This window comes from Rousettus aegyptiacus, unplaced genomic scaffold, assembly GCF_014176215.1.
Source record: "Rousettus aegyptiacus isolate mRouAeg1 unplaced genomic scaffold, mRouAeg1.p scaffold_m13_p_4, whole genome shotgun sequence".
In the NCBI taxonomy this organism is placed as follows: domain Eukaryota; kingdom Metazoa; phylum Chordata; class Mammalia; order Chiroptera; family Pteropodidae; genus Rousettus; species Rousettus aegyptiacus.
This window is the reverse complement of record NW_023416307.1, coordinates 37,048,999-37,071,301: the sequence shown is the minus strand read 5'-3', so window position 1 is coordinate 37,071,301 and position 22,303 is coordinate 37,048,999. Positions and strand designations below refer to the sequence as shown.

The following is a 22,303-nucleotide window of genomic DNA, read 5'->3' as shown; positions in this document are numbered from 1 at the left end:
TACTTTGAGACTTTGTGGATATTTTATGTCTCATATTTTACCCAGTGATTTTAGCATTCATTGATGGTTTTTTCCTTTAGTGATTGTTATTGTGGTGTTTGCCAAATGGTGATTTTTTGTTTTGTTTTGTTTTAATCGTTCTTTCTACATTACTAGTTGGAATTTTACTTTAAGGAAGAACTTCCCTCTATCATCCATCCATCCATCTATCTATCGATATCTCACCATGGAGTTATGGATTCTTATTTTATTCTAGGGATATAATCTCTTACTATCATAATTTATTTTAATGTTTAAATTGTTCCAGATTTGACCCGTGTGAATCCCTTCAAGTTAGTGCTTATGTCCTTTTGACATGTCCCCGTAATTATTTTTGCATACTTCCTTACTTCCTGGCAATATAAAATATTCCAGGATTTTTTTTTGCACTTTCTCCATACCAGGCATTTTTTTCAAGGAGCCATATGTCTTTTATTGCAGAATGGTATTTAGAAAACAAAATCTGAATGCAAGGTGCGCTCTTTGGTACTGAGTTGTCATCGTTTCTAGATCTTCTCAGTGTCAAAGCTAGTAATATATATATATGTCTATAGATGCATAGTCCATAAGGAAGAGTGTTTGCTCTTTTTGGATTGGTAGTGGACATCAGTCCAGAAAGTTCTTGTGTATTTTTATCTGTGTGTACATATATTGAAAACCGAATTCAGGCTGATGCTTCCAATTTCAATATACCAAGGTAGTGTTCATAATAACCTTCCATCTTTTCCTAATGTTTAACCCCATTCTTTGACAGGGAGAAACTGGGCTTTAACTCTCCCCTCCTGCCACCACCCATAAAGTGGTTTGGGGATTTATAATCTATATTTCTGTGAAAAACAAATCTACTAACCAGAGGATAATATTTGTGTATTATTCTTTTTGTCTTTAACATTGCAATATATAGTCAAAATACTCTTTTACAGAGTTAGTTAGGTTACAGAGGTGTTGCTTGTCAGGTCTCTCATTTGTAAAGTTAATATTGTGTGTGTGTGTGTGTGTGTGTGTGTGTGTAATAAATATCATGGGGGAGATGCTTCGAAACTGTGAATATATGAAGTTTTTTTCTCACCTCTCTCTTCAATGTGGTTATGTTATTTATTTTTTCATACAGTTTGGTTTGTTTGTTTCTGTTTGTATTTCATTTTGGGTTCTCCTCAGTCCTTGTTGGCTTTGATTCTTTTTTCTAAGTCTGTGAAATGTTAATATGGTTCTAAAAGTCAGAACTACATAAAAACATACTCAGAGAAGTATCACCCACCATCCCTTGTCGTCCATTTGCATTCCACTATTATTTATACATTTTTTTAAATGGTTTTACTTCCCTGTTTGGTTATTTAATGTTTTACTTTCTGGTTTGTCAATTTTTAATGGTATCTCAGCTAGTGCATATTGAAGAATCATTGAGCTTATTCTACTTTCCTCTTTCCTTTTTCTTTTTTTCTCCATTTTTTTTGTTCCATTATTTCATTAACATATAATATTTGAACATTAATCTTTCATCCTCCTCCTTACCTTTCATTTGGTCTTTGATCTACAATTACACATATGAAAATATCTTCAGCCCTTTTGCTGATGTTTTCCCAGTCACTTCTTGGTAAAATTAAGGGCCAATAATAGATTCCTCGAGAAATACACATGGAGTACTGAATTCTTTATAGGTTTTTATATTTAAAATATTTTTCTATAGTCTTGACACTTGATACAGGGATGGTTGGCTGGATATAAAATTCTTGGTTCACACTTATTATTAAGTTTTTAAAAACTGCTGCTCCATTATTGCTTTGTTTTGCAAATTGTAGATGCCCTTCAAATTCTTTTGCTCTTTTAATTCCTTGACCTTTTTGCCTGGAGAGCTTGAAGCATTTTTTCATTTTTCTTTGAAGGCTTAAAGCTTTTAATTAAAAAATATACCCCACATTTGAGTGTTCTTGGTTAAGTTTCCCAGATACTTGGTATGCTGTTTTTTTTTTTTTTTTTTTTTTGGTATTTAGATTCAGGTCTTCATTTACTTTTGGACAATTTTATAATTTTGGACAATTATAGTTTCAAATATTAGTTCCATTTGTTTTGTTTGCATTCTTCAGGAACTCTAGTTTTATATGTTATTCCTTCTTGTCTTCTATTTCCATTGCTTCCTCTTTGACCTTTAAAATTTTCATTATGTCATTTTTTTCTTGATTGCTTTTCTGTCTTCAGTGCCTCTTATTGCATTTTATTTTAGGTCTATTCTCTTTTGGCACTCGTATTTACTCTTTATTTTAAACATAATTCTTTTTTTTTTCTCCTGAGTTTAATTACCCTTCTTTTCATTTCTCACTATGTTTTTTTCCATTTTTTTTTTTTGTACATTTTGAATTCCTGATTCAAGGTGATTTTTTATATCCCCAAATTCTTGTTTGAATATATTTAATTCAATGTGGAGTGTTTTCTTACAGTTTTTTTTTCATGTTTTTTTTTTTTTGAGGGGGGAGGGGCACATTCATTTGATGTGTTGATTTTTTGGTAGTAACTTTGTATAGTTTTCATCTGTTCATTTTGTGGATTTGGGGTAGTTTATGAGATTCTTAATTCATTGGAAACCTCTTCTATCGCTGCAGCAAAGTCCGTTTCTTTAATAATTTTTTTTTGGCGGGGTTTGTATGTCCTCCGATTTTTGTTTCGTTTTGTTTTTGTCTTGCAGACACCAGCTTTTCCTGTGTTGCTTCTTTTTCCATTCACCTCCCAGTTGCCTAATGGTGTCTCTCCCTTCTTTGCCTTTTTCTTCTCCAGAAGCCAGTTTGAAGATAGCCACTTCAGATCACGTATACATTCAGGCCCCTGTCCAGCAACCAGTGGTTGGATCATGTTTTCGTATTTACAGACTTAGGGGGCTTACTTTTTCTGGCAGTGGTTATAAAGCAATTTTAGGTCTTCTGCTTGCCAGCCCCCTCCTCTCTTTCCTGCAGTTTTTGTCAGATTGATCTTTCTTATGGCAGGAGCATGAGTAATTGCTCAGTGGTTTGATGTTCTCTCTTTCTTACCTACTGTTACTTTGAAGTCTGGACATTCTGTGGTGTTTAGTTATGTGAAAGGCATGATTTGTGAGTAGCTTCATTTGTTTTTCTTATCCTTCTGTATTGTTTGTAGAGGATATGTGGGGAGATACAAATCTAGGCAACCTGGCACCCGCCTATCTCAGGCAAGTTTTTAACTCTCTGAGCTTACTTTCCTCATACATAAAATGGGAATAATAATTATACCTACTAGATAGAGATTTCATGAAGTTTAAATGAGGTGATATTTATTAATTTTTTAAAACACTGTCAGTCATACAAGTGCTCAAAAATTGTTAGTTGCCATTAGTACCATTATGTTATGGATGCAATATCTGCTTGACTTCTGTCGATACTGCTTTGAAAATAAAATACCTGATATTGTTTATATTTGACCCATCTTATTGTACTGTGTACCTCATCTTCTGCCTTTTCATGGACTGTGCTTCCGTGGCCATGCTTTAGTTCCCGCATCATCTGTTCTTTTTTTTTTTTTTTTTACTGACTTCTTCCTGTTGTCATGCAAAGCAGGCTAAGTAAAACCCATCTTAAAAAAAACTTTTACTGATCCATTTCCCCCTCTAACTCTATACTTTAAGATTTCTCTGCTCCCTGTCATAGTAGTACTCTTCGTAAAGGTTGCCTATACTGATTGTTTCTATTTCCATGTTTCCTTAAGACACTCCATATACCTTTTACCGCCTTCTATAATGAAATGGCTCTTACCAAGGTTACTCTTCACCTCTCTCTTTTCAGATCCAAGCATTACTTCTGTGTCATGACCCCACAGTAGCATTTAACCTGGTGGATCACTCCCTTTTTTGTTGTTGTTTTAAATTATTATAAAATCTTTCAGACATAAAAAGTACTAAAAGTAATACAATGAATATATGTACTTGCCATCTATCTTAAAGAGTGAAAATTATCAATTCAATTGAAGCCCCTTGTATTCCTTTCCAGCTGTATCTTTTCCTGTGCACCCAGGAGTAGCCACTATATACTGAATTGATATTTATTGTTCTCATACTTGTTTTGTTCTTTTGCTACATGTGTTTTTTTTTATATAATATGTAGTTTTCTTATATAATATATAGTTTTGATAACCTCCATATTAAAAGACAATTCTTAAATATCTTCTGCAACTTGTCCTTTTTAGTCAACATTTTGCTCAGAATCATTCATGTTGCCATGCATGACCCCAGATAGAATGTTTATTTTCACTACTGTGTATAGTGTTCCATTGTATGAATAGACTACAATTTATCCATTATCTTCTAGATAGACACTTAAGTTGTTTCCATTTTTCAGCTGTTACAAACAGTCCTTCTAGGAACATTCTTAAAGGTATCTCCTCTGTTTGGTTATGCTTAGAAATAGAGTTCCTGTGTTATAATACATCTAACTAGACCTTGCTTTTGAAACACCTTGTTCTAGGCTTCCATGATACTACAATTGTCTGGTTTTCATCTTACGTCATAGGCCAGGCATTCTCAATCTAGTTTTCCGCATCCACAGTCTGTATTTTAATGTCCTAGGATTTTGTCGCTGGCTGTCTTCTGTATATTCCCAGCTTCTAACTTTAATTCACTCTAATTTATTCCTTATGCTGGTCCTTGGATGATCTTTCTCAAGTGTGATCCATTCATCTCACTGCTTTGCTTAAAGTCCTTCAGGGCTCCCTCCTGTCTCTAAAAGTTCAAGTTCTAAATTGTGGATGAAACCATTAAGGATTAGTTCTCCTGCATATTTCAACTTCTACTGCTTCTCCAAAAGATCCCGAAGACTGCTTCTCCAGCATGCTGTGGGCCTTTGCTCAGACTATTTCCTTTGTTCACAATTTTCTTTCCCCTCCCTCCTTAACTACCTGGTAACCTTTTGTTCATTTAAAAAGATGGCTCAAATGTCCCCCTTTCAGAGAAGCCTTCCTTAACACATTCAGGCAGAAGTAAGACATTCCTTCTCAGTATTTTAACAGTTTGCTTATCTCCATTAAACTACTGGATTCATTTATCCAACAAATAATTACTGATTGCTTATATTCTAGAAACTGTTGTACACATTGGGGATAGAACAGTAAACAAGACAGACGAGGTTCTTATTTTCAAGGAATCTGCATTCCAGAGGGTAGGAAAGAGAAAAAACAAAGTAAACAAACAATATTATTTTAGATAGTGGTAAGTGGTACTAAGATAAAGTAAAACCAGACAATGTGGTTATGTGATGGAGAGCATGTGTATGTTGGGGGGCAGGGGGAAAGTAATGGGCGTGACACTTCAGGTTGAGCGAGATGCTGTTTGAATTGAGACCTGAAAGATAAGAGGGAACCAGCCATCCAGCCACTTGAAAGAACATTCTAGGCCGAAGGAACAGCAAGTACAAAGGCCCTAGAGCTAGAATGAGTTTGGCTAGAGTAAGGACCAGAAAGAAGGCCAGCGAAGTGGAAGCATAATGAGCAGGGGGAAGAGATGCTATATGAAATAAAATTTGAAAAGTGAATAGGGCCAGATCATGTAGGGCCTTATAGGTAAGATTTGTCTATTTTAAGTCTAGTGGGAAACCATTGGAAGATTTTATGTGAGAGAGTGACATGATCTGATTTATGTCTACAATTATTATTCTAGCCGATATGAGAATTATAGGAGGACAAGAGTGAGAGCAGAGACCAGTTAGGAAGTGCAAAATGTTGGTAGCTTGGGTTACTGTGGTATTTGCCGTGTCCATGGAAAGAAATAGAATTATTTAGGATATATTTTGAAGGTAGGCTGATAGGACTGGTTGATAGATTAGATGTGTTGCTTTTAAGGAAGGATGGAATCAAGAAAAGGACCTGTTGGCTTTTCTTGAGTTGCCTGGGTATCATTTACTGACATGTGGATGACTAGTGGTGGTAGCAGTAATGAGAAAGTTCTGTGAGAGAGGAATCAAAAGTTACGTCTTAGATCTTTCAAGTTTAATATGTCTCTTAAGACTGCCAAGTGTATATGGCAGGAAGGCAGTTGGAGAGATGGCTCTGAAGGTCAGGGATTGTCTTAGTCTGTTGTGACTGCTATAACAAATTATGAGACTAGATGGCTTAAACAGTGAAATTTTTTTTTTTTTTGCAGTTCTAGAGGCTGAAAGTCTGAGATCAGGGTCTGCATGGTTGGGTTCTGGTGAGGACCCTCTCCCATATTGCAGAGAACCGACTTCTTATGTTACCACATAGTGGAAAGAGGATGAGGGGTAATTTTGGCCTCATTGTAAAAGGATACTAATTAGGCTCCACCCTCAAGAACTAATTACCTCCTAAAGGCCTCACCTCCTAATACCATCATATTGGGATTAGATTTCAACAGATTAGATTTTTGGCAGGACACATTCAGTCCATAAGAGGGATGGAGATAGATAATTTTGGGAGTCACCAACTTATTGATTTTAAAGCTATGAGAGTGGGTAAAATGACAGTTTAAGTGTAGGTGGCAAGAGAAGAGAGCTGAGGGTGGAGCTTTGGACACCACAGCATTTAGAGAATGCGAGGCAGGGGTGTAAGCGGAGTCACAGAAGACAATAGAAGTGGGGAGTATCAATTGTGTCATACTGCTTGGAGTCAGAATATGATGCAGGCACAGAGGTGACCATTGGATTTGATTCACTGGAGGTCACCATGATGTGGTAAGAGTACCTTTAGGGCATTCCAGTGGTCAGAAGGCAGAACTTAACCTAATTACTTTAATTAATTAACTGCTTACATATCTGTGTCCTCCTCTAGAGCATGTACTAGTGCTATTTATTTCTAGAGATTAGCATGTAGTAGACGGAGATTGAATGTTTGCATACAGGTTTGATTTTTACAATGCAGTTTAAAGAATAATATGTCTTACCCTCATTTAGAATGCTTTTAGACCACTGACCCTTCCCACCAGTCTGTATCACTTCAAGAGTTTAGTCATGTGAATAACTTAAAGAAAACAGAATGGGAGAGGCAACTCCATTTTAGTAGAGGTTCACTGCGTCCTGAAGCCATCATGCTGTAGTGAAATGGGGCCTCACTTTCTATTCGGAGGGCCTGCCTCAAGGTCTGGACACTACTTAGCCCTGCTAAAGGTGTTGGTGGCAAGTCCCCCACACCCTCTGGATTACACTTCCTCAGCTGTCAATGTGAATAATAGTAACAAATTTGTCTTACAAGATTTTTGTGAGCAGCAAATGAGCTAATGCACAAAGTAAAAAGATACTCTGCAAGTGCTATTTTTGTAAAAATAATTGAATTATCCATTTTATTACAGACTTGTAAAGTAGATTAAATGAGAGTGTCATGAAATTTATATTTAGGCAGTGGCATATGAATGGCAACAAGTTGGGGGAGGATACGAGTCACTGGAAAATGTGATACTTCTCTAGAAATATATAGGAAATTAATTTCTTTTGGCTTTGTTCCTCTCTCCCACATAAATTTAATCATTCTGTTTGAAACGAAGAGCAGGCTGTGTAAGATCAAGTAATGAAATCTAGTTAGTGGTCTGTTTACCCGAGTGTTGCATGTATCTGAAACAATAAAATGTAGTTAGTATTGCTTGTAGTTTATTTTTTTCTATTTTTTTAGTAAATATATTAACTCCACAAATTTTCCCCGTAGTGATTACCCATTTCATTTTACTTCAAGGGTAAAAATCATGGTAAGAAACTTCGAAATTACTATGCAGCAAACAGCTGTCCTCCTCCTGCCAGAATGAGCAATGCGGTGGAACCTGTGGCTACCCCAGCCGTTCCAGTCCCTCCACAGGTGAGACCCATGTGTCAGGGTGGAGCTGTCCTATGTGTAAATGGTCATGGATGAAATTTGCGCCCCTTAAGATACAGTTGGACAAATGCTCTTGAAGGTCCCACTTGGTGCTTTTAAGTCATTGAGTTATAGTGCTGGATTTAATGCTTGCCAGAAATCCATGAACCTTGAGATTTCCCATTGGCTTTGGTTGTGATGCACGAAATAATGATTCAAATATTGTTTCATGAGTCTTTTTCTATGTATTTCTGAAAATTCTGGGTTAAATGACCCTTAATGCCTGTGGTCGAGCTAGAATAAAAAACCAACTAGCCCTGAGATTTAAACATTTATATCTCATTGCCTCATTCTAGTCCTGGACCCTGACTTCATGAAATGCTTGCAATAACTTAGAGGTATTGGCCTTATTACTCAAAAGTCAATCCCATGTACTTTATATTTTGCCTTCCAGCAAGATCAGTTTCTTGAGATGCCTCCCCTCCCCCTGCCCCGCTTTTTTATAACCTCTTAGAGAACCTGTATAAACAACTTCTGGTTGAGAGCAGAGTTTCTTTTACTCTTTGAAAGATTGAACAGGTGTTTCAAACAAAATAACCCCTGAAATATGGATTGTGCTTCTTACTCTATCTTTGTCCATAGAAGAATACAGTAGTCAAAAATGATAACTCTAATTGAGTATTTACTCTGGCAGGCACTCTGCTAAGCACTTTTCATGCATTATTTCATTCAGGGCTGGAACTAGGGTGCAGAGAGGGATGCCCTTGACTTGGGCACAAAATTTGAGGAGGAGACAAAAAAAAATTAGTAGTCAAAGTAAATATTTAAACCATTCAAAATCAATGTAAAAAAATCAGTGGTGAACAAAAGGTTAAAAACTTAAAGGCAGGATAAGTATTACTGATTTTTCTTTTGCCTCTAGTGGCGGTATGGGTTCCCATGGCACCGTAACTGATCCTGTCTTTATTTAAAATTTCGATATTCTGTTCCTCTTTGATTTTTTTTTTTTGCATTAGGTTTGATTTATAAAAAATATTACATTAAAATGTTATTTATCTTGATTGCCAAATGTCTGATGCTCCCTTAAATATTGTGCCCATGGCAGGTACCTGCCTTGCCTCATTCTAGTCCTGGACCCTGACTTCATGTAATGCTTGCATTAGAGGTATTGGCCTTATTACTCAAAGCGTAATCCATCGGTCCAGCAACAAATGCTGCTGGAAGTTTATTAGAAGCTCAGATAAGCTAAGCAACTTGACCATGGAGTTACAAGTTTTGTAAGGTGGTGGTGCAAGAATTTTATTTTGACTTTAGACCTCTACTCCTAACCATCATGGTATAATTTTACTTTTCTGTATGTCAGTTTCCTAAACACTTAAAGTATAGATAGCAATAGCAGTTACCCTTCCATCCTCATGAATTCAAGAGTGTAAATGAGATATGTTACAAACAGAATCAGAGAAAAGGAAGATTTCCAGAGAGATCTTCAGGTGGTGTAGTTCTCACAGTACCAATTCGTGAAGGCTGCTCCCTGTTGACTGTTTTTAGCCAGCTCCATGCTCCTGGATAAACAGCCTTCAGCCTTCTTTCATAACATAGCCTTTTGTGATTTTCAAAGACAGCTATTCTGTTCCTAGAAAATCTTTCCTTCCAGGTATAGTGTTATTTCTTTCAGCTAGTCTTGATATGATATGCTTGTATATTTTATTCTAATCATCAATAATTATTGAGCACATACTATCTTCCAGGCACTGTGTTAGGTTTCCTGTAACTCGTTTCCCAACTTGAATACAATTATCTGGATCTTCTGATTATTTTTCCCTAATTATATCTGTAGCTAGTTTGTAGACTCTGAGGGCAGGTGCTCATTTTTAAATTTATGTCTGTATATAGCTTTTGCATTATGTAGCAAGTCCTAAAAACAGTAGGTGCTCAGTACATGCTTGTTGGTGGATAATGGGAAGACTCTACTTTTTCTGGAAATATGATTTTAGGGTTTACCTATGCTACCCTAAATCTTCCCTTCTGGGTTTTTGAACTTTAAAAAAAAGAAAATTTCTTCGATGGGGATAGCAATGAGCCAATCATCAATTTCGTACATTGTCATTTAAAAAACTATGATTAAGTATCTCCTAGTCTCTCTCTCTCCCTCTTTTCCTCCCTCCCTCTCTTTCTTCTCTCTCCTCTCCTTTTTCTTTTTCTTTTCTTTTTTCTTTTCTCTTTTCTTTCCCTTCCTTCCCTTTCCTTTTCCTTTTCCTTTTCCTTTTCCTTTTCCTTTTCCTTTTCCTTTCCTTTCCTTTCTTCCTTTTTTCTCCTGGAATGAATTATTTCCTTTCCTTATTGAGCATTTGTCCTCATACCATAACCTTTGGTTATTTTTCAACTCTTAGAAGGAACTTTGAGGAGAGAGAGGGTATAAGCTCCAGATTTTTTTAACCTTGTTTCTTGTGTCTTTGATGTCAGATGGGCTCCTTTAAGCCGGGAGGCCGAGTGATCCTGGCCACAGAGAACGATTACTGTAAGCTCTGTGATGCCTCCTTTAGTTCTCCGGCTGTGGCTCAGGCTCACTATCAAGGGAAGAATCATGCCAAGAGACTGCGGCTGGCGGAAGCTCAGAGTAACTCATTCTCGTAGGTATTGCCATTTTCTCTGAGGCCAAAGTCTTGCGTGAGACTGACTGTCTTTAGAGAGAAAGAATTAAAAGAGTTCCCTGTTTAAATGCTCACCCTTTAAAATTTTTCTTTTCTCCAGAGAATCCTCAGAGGCTGGTCAGCGGCGGACACGGAAAGAAGGGAATGAATATAAGATGATGCCTAATAGGAGAAATATGTATACAGTGCAGAATAATTCAGGTATCCTCTGGATTTCCACATACTTTGGCTACATTCTGCAGATGGTCTTCTTTATTTTTATTTCTTTTAATGGTAATAGATAGCCCTGAGAAGTTGGGGTTAGTGATTGTTTTTTTATGAATTGGTCTAGTGGCTTTTCAAGCTGGTGTTTATTTCAGGTCTCATTTATTTATTTATTTATTTATTTTCTATTTAGTATATTATTGATTTTGATTTTCAACTGTAGTTTATGTTTTAAGATCTTTTATCATAGTCTGTTTATATTACTTCTGGTATTTGCCAGCTGAGAAATGTAAAATGCATTATATGGGCTATTTAGGGAGCATTTGAGATCTTGCTTCCCAGCATATGTCATCAGTTTGACTCAAATAAACTCTTATAAATTTTATTTTTAAATGAGTTATTTGGTTTAAAGTTGCGCCATGTTAAATTTCTGTTGGGGAAAATAAAAAACATAATAGCAGTGATGTTTAACCAGTATGGTGAACCAGAATTGCCTGGGGAGATTTTACAGAATATGCATGCCTGACTCATGACTTAGAGATTTTCAATCAGTAAGTTTGGAGTAGGACCTGGACATATGTGTGTTTTGAAAATGCTTCTTCAGCGATTCTGATATACACCTTCAGAAGTACTAGTTTATAGGAATGTTTTGTGCATTTTCTGATTATCTTCAGTAGGGAAAGGAAGACCGAGTAGTCCCTTGTTGTCCTCTCTACCCCGGTCTCTAATGCATACGCATACTGGCACAGGTCATTCATGTAAACAGTAAAATAAGCAAAAACCAAAGTTAATTGGAAAGGTAAGAGATGCAAGTTAATTGGAAAGGTAAGAGATGGAAGCACAAAGAAATATGATTAGTAAAAGTTTAAACATATATCAGTAATTATGATTAATGTAAATTTACTGAAGTCACAGTTAAAAAACAAAGAGCATAAAATTAGATAAAAAAATTTAGCTGAAATGAAGGAAGCTGAGATAGCTATATTGATAATAGATAAATAAACTTTTGAACAGAAGGCAATTTAGACCATGTTCTCTGACCAGAGTCAATAACAGAAATATAAGAATTTAAACCACAAAATTTTCATTTGTTTGGAAATTTAAAAACACTTCTCAATAACTGATGGGTCAAAGAAGATATCATACTGGATATTAAAATTTTTAGAACTATAAAACTATATCAAATTTGTAGAATGTAATGAAAGTATTATTTTGAGAAAAGTCTTAAATATTTAGTAGAAAAGATAAGCAGAAATTAATAAGCTAGTGGTGCAGCTTAAGAAATCAGCAATGTAAAAAGAAAATAAATTTATCAATAATTCCATCACCACCTACCACCATTTTTGTATGTCACTCTAATTTTTCTCTATATTATTTCTTTAAAATATAAATGTGATTATATTTTATGATGTTCTTGTTTCACTTAAAAGCATATTATAATCACATTTTCATGTAGTTAAAGAGTTATTATTTTTAATGACTGCATGATTTTTTCATTGCAGTCATTTTCATAATTTTTCAAACTGTATTTTTAGATTTATCTTTTCCCCATGTCCACCCCCCAAAAAAAGCTTTTATAAATACTGATGAAATAAATGTTCATAGATCTTTATGCAGAAATTCTCAATATTTTCATAGGATAATTCTTAGAAATAAAGTTTTTAGATTAAAGAGTTAGCATAATTATAAAACTTTTTATATAACGCTTGGAAATTAAATTTTTAAAAATTGTATTCACTTTTTAGATACATTATCATTTTGGCTTTACAGTAACCTTTTTTATAATAGTTGTAGGAATCATCCATTTTAGCTTTTAGATTGAACCTGTATAAAATTATAACTTAAAAGATTCATTAACTTCATTTTCATTTAAAGCTCGGAATCTGAATTTTATAATTTGAATTTAGAAATACAAAGTACGGTGATCATTGATCAGACTGTTGTCATTCACTTGGCAAATATCGTGAAACGAACACATGACATTTGTCTCTTGCTTTAGCAGGTCCGTATTTCAGTCGCCGCTCTCGGCAGAGAATTCCGCGGGATCTGGCCATGTGTGTTACTCCAAGTGGCCAGTTTTACTGCTCAATGTGTAATGTTGGGGCTGGCGAAGAAATGGAATTCCGGCAGCATTTAGAGAGCAAGCAACATAAAAGCAAGGTGTCTGAACAGCGATACAGGAATGAGATGGAGAATCTGGGCTATGTATAGTGATTATTGTATTCAGAGAGAGCAGCTTGTCCTGCCTGTTGTTTGCCTTCTGTCAACATGCCCTGCTTTGTGGTCTTTTTGATATGAGTACATTCCTCTGCTTAACGTTAATATGTGTAACCTGCAGTGGTACCATGAGGTGTCAAACCTGAGGAAGGAAAAGAACGTGCTTTTTGGGTCATGATGCTTTTTCAGGTCCATTGTGTTGAGCTACTTAGAGCATGTGACCTTCCTACCCCATGAGAAATAATTTTTATCTTGACCAAGTTCTGGTCGATTAGTAGCTTGACCACTTAGAGCTTTAACTGTTTAAAAATTTCATCTTCTTTTGCAATTTTAGTTTTAGGTACTATTAAGTAAATAATTTTGTTAAGTTCTTACTTCAGATTATAGTAAAAGCATGTAAACAGAGATTTCAGTTTCCCAAGGCTTCTTTGGAACTACCATCTTGACTCAATGCCTTGTCAGTAGGGTATACTATTCCAAACTGTACTAAGGTCTCTCCCAGGACATTTTCCCATTTGTCAAGTCCTCCCATTATTGAAATGCAGGTTTTCTTGGATTCAGACACTTCCAATATGTTTGTGGACTTCCAAACAGTGAAACTTCATTTCTAGTTACAGATTTCAAACATTTAAATGCCACCTACTTCCCTCCTCTTCCCCGCTCCTCCAGTTGAATTAGTTTGTCTAATAAGCTCATTTTAATGCCCCAGCTATATATTGTGGGATTTCAAGGACCCACATTTGAATATTCAGTGAATTTGAGATAGATATGATGTTTTTAAAAATATATTTTTCATCTGGTTTTAGAAAATGTAAAGATGTGTTTGATTTTTCAATTTAGAGTTACTTCATTGATAATAACTTGTACTTATATGATGGTCTCAATCATAAGCTCAGATCTCTGGATATTTGGTTTGGTGGACTTTTTTAGATAAACCTGTCCTTACATTTTATTTACATTTTTCTCTATCTTGCTAGTTTGCCAACTTGTCCTGAAAAATACCACTACCTTATTCTTTCATAGATAGAGAGGAATTAAAAACAGAGTTAACCAATTTTCAGTATCATCATTTCTAGTAGGAAATACATGAACCTTGAAGTTATTCTTTATAATTTAGCTTCCTCGAAGATAAAAGAAGTACAATTTAGATTACTTGATATTCGAAAATTGCAACAGTGTTATTATTTTTGTATTTTGTTTTTAAAATAAAGCTGTAGTGTATGTCTAGATTAATTAATGGAATACTCCATGAACTTTCCTTAACTGTATTTTATGTACTTGCTATATTTACATGGGTAAGACCAGTGCTCATCCATACTTCTTTTGAAGGGCCACATAGAAATTTATATAGTGCAGTATCTTTGCACTATGATCAATTCACGTTTGATTACTTATATTACTAATTTAAAAAAAATAATGCTGTTTTTCCTTGAGAATCCTCTAGGCAAAGAGACGGGGAAAGGAAAATTATAATCATCATTTCTTTCCTTTAATACTTCTAAAAAATTTTTGAACAAACTAGATTCATATTTAAAATTCAATTTTGTGATTAACTTCTGGTAGAATATCATGTTATTCTTCTATTGAAGTGGTGGTTTTTGAAAAGTAGGACTTTTTAATAAATTTCATTTTGTCCTGGAACCAGAAGAATGAAATAATGTTCTGTTGAGATTCTATCTAGACCTGTGACTCTTAGTATAATAACCCTTTATGCAGTAATCTATAAAGTACAATTGATTAGTTTAGGTCAATTTAGAGCTTATTTTATTGGTCAATAGGTTATTCATTTTGCTGCTAGTACAGTTTTTGGTGGATTTTAATATTACAGTGCTGGCCACTTGGTTCTATGATTATTTAAAAATCTAATTTTTCCTCTGTATGTGTATTTCTATACATATACACATATGCATTTATAAAACTATATATATAGTTTTATGTGATACTGTAGAGAAGATTTTATTGAATCCTTATTTCAGATCACAGTAGAGAATTGTGGATAAGAATTCGCATTTGTAAAAGTGGCATTCATCCACTTTCAGTTTGTCCTTTGCAAATAAAATAGAACGAAGGGTTTCCCTCACTCCTCACTTAACAGTTTCGTTATACACATACAAAAAGCAGTGGATTTAAGGCCTTGATATTTTTCCTGGCCTTGTGTATTCAGGTTTCCAGTCTCCCAGTGCCCTTAATGGATGTTATGAATGCATAAACGCATTTTCTTTTAAAGAAAAAAGTTAGATTTATAGTGTTATTTCTTACTTGCTATATTTTTTTGCACTAAAAAAAGAGCTATGTTTTTTTTATATGACACTTTAGATACCATATTGCCTACAATGACTCAGTTTGCTTCTTAATTTCCAAACTCTAGGAAGCCGATAACTTCCATGATTATTTATAGAGGTTGCATACACATTCCTCCCCTAACCCCCAAATTTTTGTGACAGTGGGCTGTGTTTTGGGCTTGTTACCTTGCAATGTTCTCTTGTGTTCCATAGGTAAAACAGAGGGTGACAGAGGTTGTCAGAAAGGAAATACCTAAATAAATACATCTCTGCATGGTATAATTTCTCCCACTTTTGCATTCCTTATAGACAGTTTTTTTTCCCCTGTCAAAGAAGTTGGTTGTTACTACTGCAGTCAGTAAAATAGATCTCTGTTGATTTCATTTTGTGAAGTCCAGTCCTGCTCTGTAATGTGCTTTAGAATTTGTTTTGTACGCTTTGCTCCCCAGGAATCACGTTAGTATTTTTTATATGCTGTATACAAGGATGGACAGAGGCCCATACTAAATGGAAAACCTTTAGTCAATTAAATTAAGTAGATTTCAGTAACCATCTGCAAGAACTCATTGCATCAAAGTCTTTTCTCTGTGAATATCTTTGTGTAAGTTGTCATTCAAAATCAATGTTGGAAGATGACAATTAGAAACTCTTCTAAGATATTGAGAGCAAGGAGTTGTAAAGGAAAAATTCCATATTCCAATTAAAATATTGGATTGCATATGCCTTCGAAGTGTTTCTTTCCAAAAAGTTAAGCTATAAAACTGAGTGCCATGTAATCTTTTTGACTCCACACTGAACAGAAAACATTTTGTGGTCTCATCTTTGTATATCATGTTCTACAACTTGTAAATATGTGCATGTTGTTTATTACCTTTGTCTGCCTGTCTCTTATTGCACTGAATTCTGTAAGTGAATAATTTTTTTATACAATCCATTTTGGAAAAGTTCCTCCTCCAACTCTTCCTCGCTATTTCCCCTTCTAATGAGTTGGTACACTTAGAAAACCATTTAAGATTTTGAAACCCTGAGAGTGAAGACTCATGGTTATCTGAGGTCATTCTTGTGTCCCCCTGACTCAAATAGCTAGAAGGAAGCAGAAGCTCTTCCACTTTATTTTACACACTATCCTGCAGCACTGGTATAGTTGCTATTGCTACCTAGCTGCACTTTGTACAAGGATAAAAAGATATATATTGTTAAATCTTCCTCTGTAGATAGATTTTCAGGATTAGCTGTGGGATTATGATTCCTTCACTCCTGAATTGGCTGAGACTATGAGCAACGACAGTTTGAGAACAGTCCAGTGACCTATGTAAAATGAGTTTGCTTGTGTCGGGGGAGATACATAACCGTTCGACATAGTATCTTCCATAGAGAGGCCTAAAAAATACTGGATTTGGAACCTAATCTATATTTTGTTTCCTAAATATCAGAATTTAGGCTGGAAGTACTCTGTAAAGAAGTTGGTGAGGCATATGCCATGGACAATAGTGCTGCTTTAGAAATAGAGAAATGTTTTGTCAGTATAGACAAAAGTTTAATGCAAGGTATTGAAGAGATGTTTAAAAAATACTCTACTTTACCAACTTTTTTTTTCTTTACCAGCCAAGTCACTGTTCAGGAGTTTCATACATCATGAGTGTTTTCTTGCTGCTTTTTTTTTTTTTTTTTCCGCAGTGGATCCCTCGCATTGTGAGTTATTACTATCAATCTCACTGAATGGACAAATAGCTGTGTAGTAGCTTCTCATATGACATTTCTACTGATAGCTGTTTGACTTTTTCTTCCCATTATGAATGGGAGGCTCATTTGTAAACTCCCCTTTCTTAGTAGCTACCAAAAAAATACAGGCTTATGGTCCCGCGTGACCCTGTCTCCGTTAAGCCCAGGATATGAGTGCCTTTAGCAAGTTTTAGCATTTTCCGGAGAGAATAGATGATAGAATTATTGCCATTAATCAAATTCATTAATCAAGAGCTGGGAATAGCAAAGATCTATGTGAATTCTGTGTTCTCCATCTTTTTTTTTCTTAATTCAATCTCAGTTTGTTATTGCGTAAAACTATTATCGTTATCAATCAGACACATACACCCCAAATATGAATCCAGTTGTCCCAGACTGGTAACGGTCATTATTTTTCATCTTTATCTGTAATATATTTGTATTTAGTGAGCGGTGGTGTGGTAGATTGGGAGGAGCTTGATACTGATATTTGGACAAACTTCGTCCCACTGGTTTTTTTCAGACTTGTCTCTTCTGTAGAGAGGAGAGTATTATATATTTGCAAATGAAGTGTGTGAAGAAATTGTCATACACCATAATAATTGTGTTACTTTGTCTACATTAAAAAAAAAAGCATCTTTGTAAATCATGTTTGAGGCCTTTTGAAGCAAAATTTTCCCTACTTCAAATAATTTTTAAAATTCTAAATTGCTAATACTTTAGATCTTTAAAACATACTACTAAGTTAATTTTATTGTAGAAATATTAACATTTAACATTTTATTATGAAAATTTTCAAACCTATCAGAGTTGAAAAAGTTTTGCAATATACCTACCACTAGATTCTACAATCAATATTTTACTATATTTGTATTACCACACATCAGTTCATCCCTCTATTAATCCATCAATCTATAGAGTTTAAAAAAAAAACTTATTTCAGTGTAAATTTCAGACACTATATTTCCCTAAAATACTTCGGTATAGGTGTCATTAACTAGGGTTTAATATCTGTTTAAACGTTAATATCTTTTCGAAAGCAGTTTCTCAATCATAAGTTTAGATCATACGCTTCTTGAACTCATGAATTTGGTAACCTGAGCCAATTAATGTATATATTTTTTTCTCCTGTGGGCTTTAGCCTTCAATTTTTTTTTTTTTCCTTTTTGTGCTCAGAGTGAGGGATGACAACTTTTCAAACTAAAAGTTTTTCTGGTGTTGGTCATTTTAAATGCTTAGCTGTCATATGTTTTAAAGTTTCATGATAAGATGTTTTTCCCTTTGTCTCTTGTTATAATGTGTTTTTGCTGAACTATGCAGCTTCTTTAAAAAACTGTAAATTACTGATTGGGGTTCATAAATCAGCTTATACCTCATTTCAATCTACTGCTGCTTTTTTCCATGTTATCTCACTTCCTTCTACTACTCTCACCTGTTCTGCTGGAAAGTCTAGAGGAGCCAAATCCATAGATGGTTAGCTGTTTTAAACAACTCTAGAAGAGCAGATTAAGTAGTTTAGGAAGTTAAAACCATTAATTTACCTAAAGCCTTTGAATTCCCTGAGAATGGTAATTGCCCATGCTTCCTCTAGCCATAATTAGCAGGATTGAAAATGATTGTACTGTACAATGAGTTGTCGAAATTGTGAGCCTTAGTAACCATCTTTAGCTTTATTCTAGTACTGTTTAGAAAAAGTTTTTTGACATATGCCTTTATTATGCCATTATTTTGTGGACAAAGAATTTAAATGACTTTCTCCAGGGCATGAAAGTGTAATGAAGATGTCAGAATCAAAACTTCAGTGTTCTTGATTCATATTCTTGTGCTAGTTTCATAAGATTCATGGGTTCTAAAATAACTGAACACTTCCTTTGGGGCCCTTAAAATGAATATGTGTATTTTTACTAATTAGGCATTCATTTCCAGGCATTTCATTTTTTTTTTATTTTAATTTTTTCATGGTCATAGTTCCTCATTAAGCCGATGCAATTGCTAAAAATCTCACTTCACTATTGAATACTAATGAATAATGCAGCTTTTACCAGATTTATTTTTGCATTTCAATGACCTTCATAGTTCATTCATAACTCTTTCTTTGTAAGTGACCCCCTCACTAGTGAAAATAAATGTTCTATATCACCGATTTTATGTTCTCTACATGATATATTTTTTTAAGGAAAAGTAACCCCATGTGTCAGAATGAATGATATTATCCTAGGGCAAAGCACATGTAAAGTTTATTTCTACTCTGCAAATCTGGCATTTATGGGAACAAAACTCTATAGAGTGGTTGGTTATTGTTTGCCTTCTTGTGGTACTTGAGCACCTTTTTTTGTGGTTTTGTAAATCCATGTCATTTTGTAAGAATTTCATGTTGATTCTGTGTTAATTGGTGTTCACCTTGTGGTATCCTCGGCTGTCTATAATAATTTAGTTTGGGTGTAGTGTGTCTGCATTGAAATGCCTTATGAAAGTATGTCAGAATCTGCTCTAAAGCATTCCATGTATCCTCTAGGACAATAAGTTGCCTCTCTTGGTTGTACTCTCTAGATCCAGAAGCAAAACTGATTTTGCTTGCACTGTTAAGGTTGCATTTTAGCGCAGTTATTGTTTTAAATTAGAGAATACAATCCTGGAAAAACCAAGGGAGTCTTTAGAACCTTTCATTTAATGGCATGGCAAACTTTTAAGACAGCTTGTGCTATTTTACTAGAACAGTGTCTCTGGTAAAAGGATATAGTTAAAAAATGCCAGCCAAGATTGTATGAAATTGGAGTTGTTTCCTAAAACCTTTTCTAAATGTCTTACAGGGGTTTAACATCTGTGTATGCGATTGTGGCTAAGTGCCATTCAATGCTTTGGAAATCTGTTTCTGTTCTGGGACTATAGAAATGACAAAAGTGTCATGGGATTAAAACCAATCAACTGTGAATTGTGAAATTGAAATAGCTCTTTTGGTTTTATTTTCTGCATATTGAATATAGAAATTCAAAAGTTATTTAAAATTTACACTGCTTATGTTAATGGCTCATCTTGGCTGTGTATACTCAATTATGTACTGATTTCTGATAAAGGCTTGACAATTGACATTATTATTATAACAGGCATTTTGTGTTCAATTTAATAAAATGATTTCCGAGTCTTGTCTGAAAATTGTTTGGTTACGAGTTGGAGATCAAGGGGGAAAACTACATCATCGACATGGAGGTGTTATTTTTGATGCCGATGCTCGATGGCTGTGGGTTCACTGTTCATCGATCTGCACATAATGTGCCAAGGATGTCTGAAGCCATGCAGAGTATTGTCAGCTCCTGGGCTTGCAGTAGAATTGACCTAGCTGCCCACATTACCTTACCCGCTCCCGACACTGGAGTTAGCCTGGACCTGCAGTTCTCAATTTCATTGCTATATTTTAAATTTATCTTCTCATCTAATTCTGAGAAAGGTTAAGCTTAGCAGGACCACAACCATTGCTTCTAGAAATGAACACATTAACAGGCATATACCCATTAATCCTCTGGGTATTTCACATATAAAATACTCATAATTAGCTTATATATAATATAGTATTGGGGAATGGTCATTTAAGTACTGTGGCTTACTGTATGCAATGTACTTTTGAATCTAAATGCTCATTTTAAAAAGTAGATGATAGACCTAGAAGGTACTGTTATGGTTCATTTAATTGAGATCCAAGACACATAAACTTACTGTCATGGGAAAAATTCTTGTGTCTGCACAAAAAATAATGCTCCTGAACGAGGCAACGAGGCAAATAGGTCATACTGACTGTGTTTTAAAATACTCAAGGTGTCAGCACATTTTATTAAATCATCTCCAAGAGGTTTTTAGCTTAATAGCTATGGTAATGAGCAACAACAAAAGTCTTAGACCACTAGTTTTTCAGCTTTTTTTTTTTTTGGAGCATTTTTGAGGCTTATTTACTAAAAAATCTATTCAAGATCAAGCACTGGTGTTATCCTTTAAAATTGCCTGTCTGTAAAAGGCTATTGATGAACTTTCCCCAACTATTATAATTGATACAAGATTGTAAAGAGGTCAGAAATAGATCTCTGTGATGAATTTTAAGATTTTTATCATATGAGTTGAGATTTAGCTCACCAAGTTGTATGCTTATTTTAGTGGGATATTCATAAACTAGGAGAAATTGGGAACTTAGATGAAGATAGGCAACTATTGTGACATGTAAGTATTATTTAATAAGGATATGATTATGATTCCTTACCAAAAATTCACCTAAAAATATGCTCCATGGTGTGTCCGTGTTCATATGTGAGAAATATATAGGGAGGGAGGGAGGGAGGGATGTTAAGGTATGTGTATTAGAAGGGAGTATAGATAAACATGTTTTAAGATGATCAAATGTTTGTAATGAAGTATGTCCAAAGAAGCAGATGTAAATTTGCCAGTGGAAGAAATATGCTCTGCCATCGGCAGTCTGTAACTTCTGCCTGGTAATTTTGAATGTCTTTTAAGTATGTAATTGGAACTTCAAATGTGTTTTGGCTTGCAGCTGACCCTCTAGAAAGGAACAAGATGTCTTTAATACTAGCTTCAACTTTTAATCTTTGCTGATGCCAGAGGCTCTTCTCTATATCTCGGTCTTCTAGAAATAGCTTACTAGGTTAAAGAATTTGACCAAAGGTATCTAGTGCCACCATGTGGACTCTCTAAATCTTACAGTTAGCAATTTGAATGTGATTGGTACACTACCTTTGAATCAGGATCTTTGGCTAAAAACCACCTAGTGGAGAGGAGAAGTTCTTATCCTCAAATGCAGATGTCATGTCTTTAGGAGGTATTAAGGTATCAGCTGCTGAAGTATGCAGAGCAGGAAAAGTGGTGGATTGGGAATCAGGATACATAAATGTGTATATATATGTATGTATATATATGCATTCGTGTTTATGATTTTTGCGATGTTTTAAAAATGTCCACATTGCTTTAAAAATCCATTATTCATACATTTTCGGGTAGGTGAAGAACAGCAAACGTGGACACTAAATTAAAATAATGGTCAACGAAAGGCCCAAACTGGAAGAAAAGGACTAGAAAAATCTTTCATCAAAGAGGATTATTGAACATTTAAAAAATTATTTACAGGGGTAAATGTTACCAGACATGTGGAAATCATGCTGACAAATATAAAATCTAAACCACAAAATACTAAAGTTTTCACAAACATAATTTGTTTGGGGGAAGAACGTAACGACTCTGCTTTTACAATAAGCTGGTAGTACAGAAGGAGACATATTTTTAAGTCTTGTATTAACTATTGCAAACATGTAGAAAAAGTACATACTGGGATAACTTGTGCCAGTTCTGTCGCCTGGGTGCTCGTGGGCATATCACTTAACCTCTCTGAAATTAGGTGTG

The 22,303-nt window shown here is 34.9% G+C and overlaps 1 protein-coding gene across 3 annotated transcripts in view; it reads left to right on the top strand.

Moving 5' to 3' along the window:
• ZMAT3 (zinc finger matrin-type 3) overlaps nucleotides 1-20,059 on the top strand; it is a 33,359-nt gene extending 13,300 nt beyond the window's left edge. For 2 of the 3 annotated variants that reach the window (XM_016158670.2, XM_016158746.2), the window contains exons 3-6: nucleotides 7,714-7,833; nucleotides 10,294-10,460; nucleotides 10,582-10,682; nucleotides 12,685-20,059. In XM_016158670.2, the coding sequence (XP_016014156.1) occupies nucleotides 7,714-7,833; nucleotides 10,294-10,460; nucleotides 10,582-10,682; nucleotides 12,685-12,896 (600 nt within the window). In that variant the 3' untranslated portion in view covers nucleotides 12,897-20,059. The remainder of the gene's footprint in view (nucleotides 1-7,713; nucleotides 7,834-10,293; nucleotides 10,461-10,581; nucleotides 10,683-12,684) is intronic. The other variant, XM_016158908.2, reaches the window with a different exon arrangement.
• The last annotated feature ends 2,244 nt before the right edge of the window (nucleotides 20,060-22,303 follow it).